Consider the following 16,216-nt stretch of genomic DNA (forward strand, 5'->3'; position numbering starts at 1 on the left):
CTCATATTCCCATAAACCCCTGGTTTCTTGTGATCTTCTCATAATGACTGACAGTTTAAGTTTTATTATCAAATTCAGTTTTACTTGGCTCAACAATAAATTAAGTGAATGCAGGTATGCTATAGATCTCATCTATAAACTTGAAAAATGTGAGGGGAATAGATACCAAAACAATGATAGAGAGACTTGCAATATTATGTTTAACTGAAAACCCTTGGGCTTTATTTGAAAATCTGGAAACGTTCCCTCAAACAAATTTCTATTCAATAACAGACTTTTATCCAATATTAATCATATTGTCATATCATTACAGAATAATATCTGACAAATGTTTCCTTACACTTAGTATATAGTCACAGATTCCCTCCAACATAAATTCATGGATGCTGAATGAGTTTGATCAAAGGTAATTCCATAATTCTTGCTTTTCAGGATTCAACTCGAGTGTGAAGTTTCTGATGTTTACTAAGGTTTGAATGCCTGTTGAAGGTTTTATTACATTCCTTACATGTGAATGGCTTCTCTCCTGTGTGAATCATTTGATGTCGAATAAGGGAAGAGCTGCGGTTGAAGCATTTTCCACAGTCAATACATTCATAAGGATAACTTCCAGAATGCAGTCTTGGATTTCTATTATGGTCCTCACTGTTTTTGAAGGCTTTCCCACATTTACTTTCTTGGCAAGCCTTTGCTGCAGTATGAGTCTTTTGATGCTTAGTAAGGTTTGTGCGTCGGTTGAAGAACTTCCCACATTCACTGCATTTGTAGGGTTTCTCTCCTGTGTGAATGATCTGATGTCGAATCAGGGATGAACTTCGGCTAAAGGCTTTCCCACATTGATAACATTCATAGAAATTCACTGTGGTATGACTTTTTTGCTGTAGAACTGTATCTATACTTGGACTCAAGGCATTTCCACATAAATTATATTCTGAATGCAGTTTATCTCCTGAGTCTAGATTAAATTTGAAGTTAGTTTTAAACTTATCTTCCTTTGGGAATTGATTTCTTACAGGAATTCCCTGTTGAATATCATAAATTGAGTTAACTGACTTCATATCAACGCTTTTCTTATTTTCACTACATTCAGAGTCTCCCTCATTGTCCATTGTCTCAAGAATGAAAGCTTCTTGTGGCAAATTTACATACTGCTTGTTCTGGTTCCTGTGTAACCAATCTTCATCTTTCTGGAGAGCTAAGGAAGGGTGTCTGCTTCTGAAAAGCTTTGTCACAATTATTCCAGGGAATGATTCTTCTCCAGAAACTCTCTGTTTTGGAACTGAAAGTTGGTTTTCTGAAACAGACTCCATGTCTAAAAAGAAATAAAAAACTCTGAGTATAAGAAGAGAAACTGCTTAATTAGGAAACAGGTTAAAGGATGTAAGATTAAATACATAGGTCTTAAAATACAGAAGAGATGTGAGGCAAGGTTTGAAAAGGAGAAATAAAATTTAAAAATGGCATAAAAGTGTTAAAAGGGGATTAGTAAATCATACAACACAAGGAGAGCTATTTAGAAACATTAAGGAGAGCGTATAGGTCTCAGGTAAAACATTAGTACATGGTCTGGAATGGAACATATAGTTCAAGGTATCATTGGCATATAACTACTCTGTGAAGATTATATCTAATCTTCCTTTCTCTGACATCTTATTCTAATCCAAGCTACTTGTTGATTACATCCATTTCTAAAATGCCAATTTAATCATAACTTTATACTCAGAAGCACAATAGTTTAACTGCTAAAAGCAAACTTTCAATCATAATGCACCTAGTTTCATATAGTAGCAATTACTTCCTGTATGCAGAAAGGCAGAAATAACTGTAATAAAAGGAAGCAGGGAAACTATCCTTTTTCTGGACTCAAAATAACTCCTAATTATAACATTAGTGCTTTGATGCTTTTAACTGCACTTCCTAGAATAGAAAACTTTGCTTGTTCTGATTAAGGTTGAGCTATCTTCCTTTCATCTGTCATAAGTTTGTTTCATTTAATAATGTTCTACTTCCCTACTCAAAATTCTTTTGCCTCTTATATATCTAAGATATATAATCTAAGATACATATATGTATGTATCTTATATATACACATATATATCTTATATAAGTATGTAATATATCATATATATCTTATATATAAGTATGTTATATATCTTATATATATCTTATATAAATATGTAATCTTAGGTTATATAGATTACATACTCTAGTAGTTTTTTAAAACTTAAATTTCACTGACTTCCCTTCTTTTTCATATAACTTTAGGTTCACCTAATGATTTTATCCTCGATGCTTTATTGGTAGCCAAATGACTACTTCAGTTTGGTACTCGCATATATTACTGTCTATTGTTTTGGCTAGTTTCCAGGACATCTCTACTTGGCTATCATCCCACTCTCTTCCAATTTAAAAAATGGGAAACATTTTATCATCACTTTGAACTTCCTTCAATATCTTTGCTTTTGTTCAATGAGCCATTGCTACTCGGATATTTATAGTAGAGTCCATGGAGAGATCTGCAATAACTATTGTTCTTTATCTCTCATAATCTAATTTGTGTTTAGGCAATATTATTTCATGAAATGGCTTTTATCACAAATCTGATCCAATGGAACCTCCAGCTTTGTCAAGTATATATCAGTTCATTCTGGATTTGTCTACTCTCTAGTAGAAATTATCATTTGCTGGTATAACATCCATGCTGGGAGATAGAATATTAAATCATAATCTCCTGGGTAGGAATATTTCAGTATAATAGAGGTAAATAGTTTTCCCGACTCTGCCTTAACAGAGTATAATGTATAAGTGGGCAAATAACTTGTCCTTTTAATTGAAGGGTCTTTAGAGAAAAAAAGAGAGACAGACACAACTCTTCCAAACCTGGAATATATTAAATCATGAGATCCTAGAATTCAACCTTGACACCACAATTGAATGAGACTTTTGGAGTCTTAGGAAACAATAAATACTCATATGTTTTACAGAGGGAAAGAACACAGATAATTTGTATTCAGAGAGGATAAACTTTGAAAGACCAAAATGGTTATACATTCTTTTTCACTCTCTCTATATAGAAGCTGAGTTCATTTTTCTTTCACTTTAATCTAGGCTAATCCTGTACCTTTAGTCGACAGAATGGGGTACAGTGATACTAGGAATATATACTGTAAGTTATCTTTATCACCTATATATGTGGTAACTGGAAGTTAGAGTTGTGGATATGATACACTAGAAAAGAAAATATGGGAAGAAGAAAAGACAAAATGAGATCAAATGTTCAGTTGAAAAGCTAGGGAAAGATACGTCTATAACAGACATAGATGGAACAGCCAGAAAAAATAGAGAGAAATCAGGAGTATCAGAAGAATCTATGAGCGAATTAAGAATAAGGAACTGTTAACAGCCTCACTGGCTGTTGAGAAGTGAGATAGGGGCTAAAAAAAATGCCCACCGAGTTAACTACAATAGGGTCAGTCATTAAAGACTTTAGCAACAATGATTTTAGATGAATGTTTTGGATAAGAGCTAATTTGGAATGAGTTAAGGGATCAGAGGTAAGGAAATAAAAAAAGCAAAAAGCACCTTGAGAAATGTGGCTATTAAGAAGAGGTGAGAAATAGAATAATCAAAAAGGATGTAGGTGAGAGAAACATCAAAAAATTAGTAACAACCAGAAAATGTTAAAAAGCTAATGGGAAGATAAGACAGACAATGTGAAAATATAAGAAAAGTCAAGGAGAAATGAGGTTCAAAGAAGTGGGTTGCAGTGATACAATTTCACATAGAAAAGAAGATGTAAGATTAATTTGCCTACCAAATTTATAAATAATTTAGGTAAATTGTGGGGAGCAACCCGGACTGGACTGAGTTACTGGAATTAAGACTTATTCTATGCATCTGCTCTCCCACAATATGGCGCTGGGAGAGGAGAAAACAGCTTCTACGCAGCTGCCTCTTGCCAACTTGAGTGATGACCTCCAGGAGCTGATCCTGCTCCTGATTGGAGGAGAGCAGCGTACTCGGCGTGTGGGCAGCCGAGCTGGGATTGGCGGAAGAGGACTATAAAGGAGGAGAGAGACAACATGCACCAGGAACATCTATCTGAAGGAACACCTGTGCAGCCCCTGAGAGAGCCGGCCGGCGGTGTGCTGCTTCCCCGCGGAAGTGGGGAATGTGGCAGGGGGAACCGCCCTTCCACTGAGGTGGAAGGGTTGGTAGCCAACCTGGGAAGAACCAGCAGCAAACCCGGGGAGGGCTGAGCAGACGAAAGAACAGCGCAGGGTCCTGTGTCGTTCCTCCACGAAGACGGGGAGCGACATAATGGTGCCGTGACTCGGATATGAAGCCTAGGCAGGGTTTAGTGTCATTCCTCCACGAAGACGGGGAGCGACAGTAAATAATACCTAGTTTTGCTAGGGTGACAGTAAAAATTAGAGTATGAATTGGTTATATAATCTTTTTGTAGCAAGATAGGTAAATATATTTATACTCTTTGATGCTAAAGTTCACCTAATAGTAGGTGTACCCTATGAAAGTCATCAGATACACCTGAAAAACTGGCAACATACTGAATGTCCAATGGTGGGAAAATGCATCATGACAGAATGTCACATGTGTTTTAGAAAATACATTTTCACAGACCATTTAGCCAAACAGGTAATTGTGCATGATACCATATTAGATGAAAACAGCAAGACATAAAATGATATATTCATGATGAATTACAGAAAAAAAGTTGAAAATAGTTCCACCAGTTTGGAAAAAAAAATCTTTAGAAACTATAGACATAATACCAACAAACAAAGAAAATCACTCTAATAAATTAAACCAAAATGTTAATACTGTAGCTCTGGATAATAAGGTAATATAGGTGAGTTTTATTTTTCTTCATAATTTTGTATGCTTGTTAATGTTTTTTATTTAACAATAAATGTTTTAGTGTTTGTTAACTGTCACTTTAATGCTTGTTATTTAGCACTTACTATGTCAGGCATTGTTCTAATTGTGTTATATATATCAACTCACTTCACCCTCATAGTAACTTGGAGGTAGGTACAATCTATCATGTTATAGATGAAGAAATTAGCAGAAAGGTTGCCCCAGGTTACTCACACCACTTGAAGTGTTTGGTTATAATCCATGACATGATTGTCACATAAGAAAACAAAATAAATTAATTGTTAAGTAATTTTACAATCTCTGTTAATAAGAATAAAGAGATGATGATGATGGCCTGGAGTTAATACACAAGAAGTTGTACAATGAAAGAAGCAAAACAGAAGATTACTAGACATCACCCTAGTATGAAACAGATTCCTTTGTTTTAAGAATAAGTGGTAGGGGGCCAGTACTGTGGCATAGTTGGTTAAGCCTCCACCTGTGGCACCAGCATCCCATAAGGGCGCCAGTTCGAGTCCTGGCTACTCCACTTCAAGTCCTGGTTGCTCCACTTCTGATCTAGCTCCCTGCTAATGGCCTGAGAAAGCAGCCAAAGATGGCCTAAGTCCTTGGGCCCCTGCAACCACGTGGTAAACCTGGAAGAAGCTCCTGGCTCTTGGCTTCGGACTGGCCCAGTTCCAGCTGCTGCAGCCATTTGGGGAGTGAACCAGCAGATGGAAAACCTCTCCTGTTGTCTCTCCCTCTCTGTCTGTAACTCTCCCTCTCAAATAAATAAATAAATCTTTTTTTAAAAAAGAGGCAGGTATATGGCACAGTTCAGTTGATGCTTGGGATGTCCACATGCCATATTGGGATGTCTGGGTTTGAGGCTTAGCTTCACTCTCCATTCCAGCTTTTTGTTAATGTACACCCTGGGAGGCAGCAGGCAATGGGTCAAAAACTTTAGTCCATGCCATCTACCTGGGGACTAGTATTGAGTTCCTGCTGCCTGGATTTGGCCTTACCCAGACCTAGCTGTTACAGATATTTGGTGAGTGAACTTGAAGATGGAAGTTTTCTCTCTTTCTGCCTTTCAAATAAATAAAATATAAAAGAAAGAATAATATTCAGTGTTAGGTTGGTTAATGTTTGTTATTTAGCACTTACCATGTGTCAGGCATTGTTCTAATTGTGTTATATATATCAACTCACTTCACCCTTATGGTAACTTGGAGGTAGGTACAATCTATCATGTTATAGATGAAATCAGCAGACAGGTTGCCCCAGGTTACTCACACAACTTGAAGTGTTTGGTTTTAATCCATGACATGACTGTCACATAAGAAAACAATGCCTCCCCTGACTCCCTCAAAATTTAGGTAGTTTTGTTGTTACCTCCCAAACTAAAGATTCATTTTGTCTCATGCATTAAAAAACATTATTTGTCTGACTGTTATCAAAAATGGTTCTTCTTCCAATTTCTCTTTCCATTATCTATCTATTTTTCTTGCTTTGCAACTTTGGGATCTCAACTGGTTTGGTGTTCACAGGGAGGGAAAAAAAAAAAAAACAATAAAAAGAAATGAACATGACACTTGAGTGTTTTTAAAGGAGAGATAATTCTGTCCCAACCAAGTAGGCCGAGCTGTCAAGGACAAGGCCAAATGAACACCATGGGCTGTGTATTTCTGGTTCTCCATTATGAAGGACTTTAAACCAGACAGCAGGAAAATCTGCTATTGTGGCCAAAGGATATGAGGAAATCTGAACCCACCCCCAAGTGAATACAACCACTTCAGCAGTCCTGTAGCTTTAAAGAGTAGAGGAAGAAACCACTAAAGGGCAGATGAGACAAATCCATCGGCTCTACCTTCATGCAATGAATTCAGGTTCCTGTAGTTTTCCAACATCACATCCCGGTACAGGTTCTTGCCAGCAGAGTCTAGCTGCTCCCACTCTTCCTTGCTGAATTCCACAACCACATCTTTGAATGTCACTGGCTCCTAAAATATAAGGTCATTCCCACACGTATCACCAGAGGGATGATTTTACAAATAGGATTGGATCCAGACTATATAAGAAATCAATAGTGTACAGTGTTTACTGTTCTAAGTGATGAAAATCAAATCATATTAAGAGCCAATCAACTTGGAACTATATATAGAAATGGAGGCTACAAGAGGAAGGGAAAAGTAAGTACAGTCCTAGCTTATTTGATTAGTGTACACTTTGAGGAGAAAAAGATAGCTGAAATAATTGTGTACTTTACAGTACAAAGAATTTACATAAAAGAAATTTAGAGTAGGAAGAGTAGAAGAGTATAAAGTAGATTCAAGGGAAATTTATAATGAAAATGTAGGCTCTGCTGGTAGAAGAGATAAGGCAGCTTCATTGGTTGACTTATGCTATTATTCATACCTCATTTACCCAAAGTAGCTTCCCTCCTAGTTGGTCTGTATTGCATTATTTTTTTTCTTGTAGTAATTATTACTATCTGCAATTATCTTCCTTGCTTGTATATGCCCATAAACCTCTACTGGAATATAATCTACAGAGGGTGGGGGTTTTATTTACCAGTAATATTCTCAACCCTTAGAGTAGTGTCTAATGTATTAGGCACTGCCTAAGTATTTGTTAATAAATAAGCTCCCTCATATCTCACACCGTCAATTATTCTGTCTCCAGAATCCTCACCTTAGTTTCCACTGACACCTTTAATCACAGTGAAGAACACAATCGCTTACCCTCATTCATATACTCATAACATGAAATACATGAAATATCCTCATAACAATCTCTTGTCTCCCTTCCTTTTCCGTCTTCCCTTCAAGGTCAGCTTTCATGATTACATCGTCTATATTACTTGCCTACTCCCTCACTTTCTCTCCTCAAACCACTGCACCTGGCTTCAAGTTCCCTGCACGTTCATGTCACCATGATGACAAGTGAATAGACTCTACTTGGGCTACATCATTTGGCCCTTTTCAAGCATTTCTCCTTGAAGTATTCTCATCCTCTGGTTTCAGCGACCAGAGCTTCTGTCTTTGGTCTTCTCTTTTCAGTTTCCTTTGAGGTTTCTTCTATTACTGTCTAGTAAATGACATTGCTCATTCTACTCCTGAGTCTCCATTACTTTTCTGAACATCCTCAGGGTAGACTCTATTATTGTTGTTTAATTATTTTCTATATTCTTGAGGGAAAAAGTACACAGAGTATAACGTATAAGACTAGGAGAAAATATTTCCAGAGTGTATTCCTAATTAAAATAAGTCCACAATTCTGTGGGAAAATAGGAGTCTTATAACCTTAGACAGAACTATATTTGCCAAAAAGGTAAAAGCAGGTCATGCTAAAAAGGAGTGTATGTGTTCAGTAAAGAATGGGACCCTAATTCACCTGGAGCTCGTCTCTTAGTGAGTCAGTTTCCATTTTCTCCTTCCTGATGACCCCCTTCTGGAGGACAGAGTCCTTGCAGGGTGTTTCTGAGGAAGGAAAGGAGAAATATTATGGAGACAAGTTTTGCTGCAGACCAACTCTTTAAACATTATAGTTTAACATGCCATTCATAGGAATCGCCTGTAGAATGTTGAAAAAAACCGGTGTCGAACCCTATGAGCAATTAGAATCTCCAAGGGCAGGGCACAGATCTTGTAATAATAATAATAAAAAAACACCTCAAAATGATTCTGAAATTCTGAAATTTAACTGGGGGTTGAGATCTACTGGATCAGACAGAAGAGGGACAAAATGTTTTGAAACCTCATTTGTGGCTACAGCCAAACTAAAGTTTAGACACCACAGACTGTAATTCTACTTAAAGCTACAAATATTTATCCAACCAGTCACGTCCTCAAAGAGTGTATGATTCAAGAAGAATTCTATTTGAAGGTCAACTTTCTCCTCCTTACTCTCTGCACACTATACACTTAGGCGGTCTTACCACCTTGAACTACTGATTCTTTTTAGGACATAAAAATCTGAGTTGACCGATCCTTTTTTTCTTCTACAGCTCTTTGGTAAGTAGTATACACAAGGGCCACTTTTCTAAAGTTTCTTCATGATTCATAAGGCACACCAGTGATCTTGAAATGCCACACTACAGACCAACACTGGTCATGATGAGGTTTTTACTGATTCAGTGTGAAATGAGAAAAAACAAAAAACCAATATGGTAAGTCTATTATAGCATCACATTTATTCAATCTAAACAGGTATATTTTGATGTTAAAATGTCCTTTCTGTAATAGTTATTGATTTTATAAATATCCTTACATATAAGAAAAAGGAGTTGACAAACCTATATCATTCCCACCTTCCTTATTTTAAACATTTCAGTTTCCAATACTGAAAACCTGAGATACATGCGGTTACATAACAAAAAGCATTGACCCTCCACTGTAAATGTGTAATTGGATCCAAAGATATTTGAAACATCTGCATAGTGGGACTTAAAACACTTTCAAATTTCTCAACAACATAACATCTAAACCCTGCAAAATTATTATGGTCTGTTAACTTTGCTCAGGTCTCAAGTATCCTGTGGAATCTCATTCTGCTCAGTTCCATATTCTATAGGACAGGGAGTATAACATTGTCTCTTATTCTTGTCATTCTTGGAAATAAATGGTATCTTGGAAAATTACAAATAACTTCAGTCAGCTATTCTCTTCTTCACCGCTCTCTAGATATCTTGTTTCTTTCCTTTAATTCTTCTTCTTTGCTGACCTCCTCCAATTTTTGCAGTTGTATTCTCTGAAACGCTAACTCTATTCAAATATCTATAAATGTTTTCAAATTCTTTATATAAGCTTTTTTCTCCCTTATCAAATGAATCCTGCCTGTTCTCCAAGTATTCTGATTCTTGATGTTGGAATACATTAAATGTACACTGGTATACACAATCCTCCCAACACCCCAAATGTACCTTTGAGATTCTTATTTCTTAAAACCATCAGCAACCAATCCATGTAATTGTTCATATTCTGGTTCTTGGTACTTAGAATTACCCTACCATGAGACTAGACTTCAACAAATCAATCCTTAATTATATCTTTCTATTCTTTTGGTCTTCATTTCCTTGTACTTTCTATACTACCACAGTACATTGTAAAGTCATTTCATTCTCTATGCAGCTTAAATTTCATGATAAATCACTTCCAGCACTCTTTCCAGAGTTCAGATTCCTTGAACAATGTCTTTAGACTCAAGCCAGCATCTAGTCTTAGTTTTTAATCCAATAGTCTACTCTTTTCCTATACCCATTTAGGAGTCACTTCCCAGTCTCCCTTCTTCCCTAGTTTGCCAATTCCGGACATGTTATGTAAACGGAATCAAATGGTATCTGAGTTTTCATGTTGTAATGTCTTTCGCTTAGTGTGTTTTGGAGATTCATTCATGTGGTACATGTATCAGTACTTCATTTCAGGTTGTTGCTGAATAGTATTCAAAAGTACCTCTGTATGCACATTTACTCTTTCATCAGCTGATGAACATCTTGGTTGTTTCTATTTTGACTAAAGCTGCTAGGAACATTTTATACAAATTTTTGTGTCAATGTGTCTTTAATTAGGATAAAGTAATTCTGTTTTTTGTTTATTTTTGGAACTATTTGTATTCCACAGGGGTTGAACTATTTTACATTCTTAACAGCAATGTATAAAGATTCCAGTCTCTCCACATCCTGCCTCACACTATTATTTTCCTTTCTTAGAATTTATACCCATTCTGATGGCTGCCAAGTGGCATATGATTGTGGTTTGGATTTGCAATTCCCTGATAGCTAATAAAGCTGAACATTTATTGTACCCTATTCAGCCATTTGTATATCTTCTTTGGAGAAATGTCTAACTCTTTTGCCCATTTAAAAAATCATGTTGCCTATCACTTTTGTTACTGAGTTATAAGAGATTTTTATATTTTCCTGATACTGAACTCATTTTTTAAAAAGATTTATTTATTTATTTGAAAGTCAGAGTTACACAGAGAGAGGAGAGGCAGAGAGAGAGAAAGGTCTTCCATCTGCTGGTTCACTCCCCAGATGGCCACAACGGCCAAAGCTGTGCTGATCCGAAGCCAGGAGCCAGGAGCTTCTTCCAGGTCTCCCATACAGGTGCAGGGGCCCAAGGACTTGGGCCATCTTCTACTGCTTTCCCAGGCCATAGCAGAGAGCTGGATTGGAAGTGGAGCAGCCAGGTCTCGAACTGGTGCCCATATGGGATGCCGGAGCTTCAGGCCAGGGCATTAACCCACTGCGCCACAGTGCTAGCCCCCAGAACTCATTATTTTTAATACAATATTTCCCCCATTAGGTAGGCTTCCCTTTCAATACCTTAATAGTGTCCTTTGATGTAAAGACATCTTTAATTTTGATGAAGTCTAATTTATTTTTTGTTATATCTAAGCATCAATTAATAAATGCAAGAGATGAAGGGCCAGCGCCTGGCTCACTAGGCTAATCCTCCGCCTGCGGCGCTGGCACCCTGGGTTCTAGTCCCGGTTGGGGCACTGGATTCTGTCCTGGTTGCTCCTCTTCCAGTCCAGCTCTCTGCTGTGGCTGGAGAAGGCAGTGGAGGATGGCCCAAGTGCTTGGGCCCTGCACCTGCATGAGAGACCAGGAGGAAGCACCTGGCTCCTGGCTTTGGCCGCAGCACGCCGGCCATAGCAGCCATTTGGGGGTGAACCAACGGAATGAAGACCTTTCTCTCTGTCTGTTTCTCTCTCACTGTCTAACTCTGCCTGTCAAAAAAAAAAAAAAAAAAAAAAAAAAAGAGAGAGAGAGATATGAAGAATTAACCCTATGTTTTCTTCTCAGAATTTTATGGTTTTAGTCTTATATCCAGGTCATTGATCCATTTTAAGTTAATTTTTGCACACAGTAATGATGTAAAGCTCCTACTGCAATCCTTTGCATATAGGGATATCAAATAGTTCCAGTACTATTTGATTTTTGACTGAATATCCAGACTTCCAGATACTCAAAAATAAATGGGAGCTTTTCAAATTCCTTAATCTCCAAAGCATCTCACATTTTCTAGTCTTTCCTCTTAATCTTTTCAGTTACACTCTGTTTGCCCGGGTAGTTATTCATTATCTCATGTCGCTGTGGCTAATACATTTTCTATTCAACGTTTTTGACAAATGAACCTCAGGTTGCCATCTTAACCATTCAAGCAAGGTTTTCAGGAAACCATAAAACAGGTTAAACGAAACAATCAAAAATTTTCCATAGTCTTATATTAACCTGTAGCCTCACATTTTCTTCCTAACCAAAGTTCTCAACAGTAGCCTATAATCACTGTCACATTTTTACCTCACATCTATTTTTCTGTTTGTTTGTTTAAACCCATGTGGTGGACAGGATAACAGCTTCAAAAGGTGTATACACCATAATCCTCAGATACCAGATACATGCAAAAGGGATTCTACAGGTATGATTAAAGTCAAGAACTTCAAAATGAGATGGGAGATCAACTCAGGTTATCTGGGCAGTCCAATATAATTAAATCAGTTCTGAAAAGTGAAAAAAATTTCCCATTTGGAGAAGGAGGAAGAAATGAGGTAGGGAAAGTAAAAGAAAGAAAGAGAAGTGAGGGCTGGCGCTGTGGCGTAGTGGGCAAAGCCGGCATCCCAGATGGGTGCTGGTTCATATCCCGGCTGCTCCACTTCCCATCCAGTTCTCTGCTATGGTCTGGGAAAGCAGTAGATGGCCCAAGTCCTTGGGCCCCTGCACCCACGTGGGAGACCAGGAGGAAATCCCTGGCTTCAGATCAGCGCAGCTCCAGCCACTGAGGGCAACTGGGGAGTGAACCAGTGGATGGAAGACCTCTCTCTCTCTGCCTCTCCTTCTCTCTCTGTGTAACTCTGACTTTCAAATAAATAAATAAACAAATCAGAGAGAGAGAGAGAGAGAGAGAGAGAGAGAAATGGGGGGGGGTAGCTGTTGTGACAACAGAACAAAGTGTCAGAGACACGGCAGTGTAAAAAGGTCTTGACCCTCTATTGCCAGCTTTGAAAATGTCAGGAGACCGTAAGCCCCAGAAAGTAACACAGTCCTACCATTACCTTGATTTTAGCCTAGGGAGATCTATGTTGGATCTCTACACAAACTTACAGAAAAAATACATGCATTTTGTTTTAAGCCACCAAATTTCTGGTAATTTGGTATAGTAACAGTAGAAAGCTACTACATCTCTCTGTAGACACTTTCTCAGCTCCTCAAACTGCTTGAACTCTCGTCTTTCAAATAAACAAAAATTTAAATATTCCTTCATAATCAACAATTCTGATACATTTTCAATAGTCAATAGGAAATTTTGGGTTCATCAGTTTTGAACACTTCCTTCTTGAAGATTTCGCCTTTATTAAAGACACCCAACTTTCCTGGTTCTTTGAATTCCTAGATTATTCCTTTCTGTCCTGCTTTCCTGATTTGACTTCTCTTCCTCAGTTCTTCATTTTATTTTATATTTATTTTTAAAAGATTTATTTTTTAAGTCAGAGTTAGAGAGAGGGAGATAGAGAGGATCTTCTATCCATTGGTTTACTCCACCAGATGCCTACAATGGCCAGGGCTGTTTCAGGCCCAAACCAAGAGCCAGGAGCTTCATCTGGGTCTCCCATGTGGGTAACAGGGGACCAAGCACTGCTTTCCCAGGCGTATCAGCAGGAAGCTGGATTGGGAGTGGAGCAGCTGGGACTCAAACTGGTGCTCATATGGGATGCTGACATCATATGAAGTGGCTTAACCCTCTATGCCATAATGCTGCCCCTTTATTTTATATTTAGATAAGGACTAAATATTATAATACCAATATAATCACTGTCCCAAATAATTCCTTGTCAAATATTCAGTCAATTGTCTAGTGTAGTACAACGCCCACATATTCACATGACTGATAAAGTTTCTCTTCATCTTTAAATCCTTCTGCCATAACCCTCCCTTCTCCCTTGGAACCTGGATTGTCATATGTTTCCCACAGTTTGGATTTTACTCATGGTATTGTGATGTAGTTTAGTATGTTCCTGTATCCTCTGTGTGAGTATTTCCTGTAACTAGTAGCAAGATCTACTAAGTATTGATGGTTCTTAAGGATCTGTATTTCTCCTACTTCTGTTTACACATATAAACTCTCCAAGCTTCTCTTACCGAATAACAAAACTATACTTGTTAACTATATGCAAAAAATTAAACATATATATATATTTATATATTCATTGAGGTCTCTTAGGAACATCAAATTCAACATGCAATATACATAATATATTATCCTATTATCCTTCCCACACCACTCCATTGAGCAAAATTTGCTACTTTTGTTCCATTCATAGAAGCCAGAAAACATGACTTTACTTCAACTCTTATCCTGTGCATTCCTTATACTTATTTGAATGTGGTAATTCCTTTAAGTCCAAACCTCTGTTTTCTCAATTCACCTTTATTCTCTAATACTTAATCTTATTACTAGTCTCCTAACAAATTTTTCTATTACATATCCATCAAATATAACCTTTATCTGAGAAGTTGGTTATCTTTTTCCACAAGGGGTCAGATTATAAATATTTTGGGTTTGGCAGGCAATATGGCCTCTGCTACAACTACTCAGCCCCTCTTATAACATGGAGGCCACAATAGAGAAAATGTAAATGAACAGATGTGGCTATGTTCCAATAAAATTTTATCTCTAGAAGTATTGTTCCCATAGGCCATATTTTGCAAACCCTGCTCCAAGTTGAGGCCAATTTGTTATTTTTAAAAGGTAAATGAAACTGTGTTATTCCTTCTACTCAATCATTCTCTATTTCCATTATATTTAAAGTAATTAGGTTTCCTATTAGAGTAATATAAAGTCCTACATGGTCTGGCACTAGACATTCTCCACACTCAGATAATTTCTCTGGATATGGGAAGGCTCAACTATTCTACTTCTAATGTTCTACATTCTTACCTTTATATTTGAGTATTTCAATCACGTCCTCAATGAGGGTAACCACATCTTTGCTGTTCTTTGGGTGCTGTAAATTGACCCAAGTCCTGACTTCTTCAGGGACAATTGTTAGGAACTGTTCCAGCACCAATAGTTCCAGAATCTGCTCCTTGGTATGAATCTCTGGTTGCAGCCACTGAAGACAGAGTCCCCAGAGTTGGCTCAGGGCTTCATAAGGGCCAGATACCTCCAAATACTGGAAATTTCTGAACTTTTGACGAGATGCCTCGGGCTCACATGTCTCTGTGACAGGGATAGCTTCCTGCTGCCAAGACACATCTGTTCTCAGGATCTCACTTTGTTCCTGTAGAGCAAGGCTGTGAGGTTTTGCGATAGCCATCAACTTGCTCAGAAGCTGCATTTTCCTAAACAGAACTGCCACTGCGGTTCAAATCCGTCTTGTAGAGGATTCCAGTACTTGTCAGCCTTGGCCTAAGCACCTAAGCAGCATAGGAAGTATGATTTGAACTAGGTTATATCACAGTTTGGATAAAAGTTCCAGGAGCTTCAGATACAAAGCTAGTATCTAGCCATCAGAGAGACTAAAAAAAGATATTTATAACAAACTCTATCAGCATAGTGCTAAAATATAAAATAGAACAAATAATATTCTTATATTTCTTAAGGAAAATAATTACAGATTCACTTTCCATTTCTAAAAGATTTATTTACTTGAAAGACTGTGACAGATACTTTCCATTCCCCAAATGGCCAGAACAGCGGGGGCTAGCCACTGAAGCCAGGAGCCTGGAACTCCATCAGGGTCTCCAACGGCAGGGGCCCAAGCACCTGGGCCATTTTCCACTTCCTGCCCAGACCTATTAGCAGGGAGCTGCATTGGAAGTGGAGCAGCCAGGACTCTAATTGGCAGTCATGTGGGATGCTGCATCACAGGCGATGGCCTAACCCCTGCAGCACAGCGCTGACTGACCTCTTACTTCCCATTTTTGTTTTCCTTTCTTAGAACAGAGCATGCTTTCCCTTTCTTCCAACCATCTTCCCCCACAAAATGACAGAAACAAAACAAATACATACTCAAAACAAGTGGTAAAGGAAACCGCTTTATGATATAAAAAAGTCCAGGATTTAATTGCAATTAGACTTCTTGTGTGCCAAGTAATCAATCATTTTTGCTTTACAACTAGGTGAAACAAATACTTAGGCAGACTATTCAGGCTATCAAGGCTTCATGTTGGGGCTGGCATCACAGTGTAATAGCTTAAGCCTCTGCCTGCAGCGTTGGCATCCCATATGGGCACCAGTTTCAGCTTCAGCTGCTGCACTTCTGATCCAGCTCTCTGCTAATGGCTGGAGAAATCAGTAGAGGATGGCCCAAGTGCTCGGGCCCCTAGAGC

The 16,216-nt window shown here is 38.0% G+C and overlaps 1 protein-coding gene across 1 annotated transcript; it reads right to left on the minus strand.

Moving 5' to 3' along the window:
• Positions 1-225: 225 nt before the first annotated feature.
• Positions 226-15,297, minus strand: ZNF215 (zinc finger protein 215). Its single transcript, XM_008265530.4, is given in 5 exon segments — positions 226-1,264; positions 6,330-6,418; positions 6,736-6,881; positions 8,275-8,360; positions 14,823-15,297. Coding segments are annotated over 5 exon segments (1,557 nt in total). The 5' UTR covers positions 15,223-15,297; the 3' UTR covers positions 226-428.
• Between the last annotated feature and the right edge of the window lie 919 nt (positions 15,298-16,216).

The sequence above is a fragment of the Oryctolagus cuniculus genome, chromosome 1 (genome assembly GCF_964237555.1).
Source record: "Oryctolagus cuniculus chromosome 1, mOryCun1.1, whole genome shotgun sequence".
Lineage (NCBI taxonomy): Eukaryota > Metazoa > Chordata > Mammalia > Lagomorpha > Leporidae > Oryctolagus > Oryctolagus cuniculus.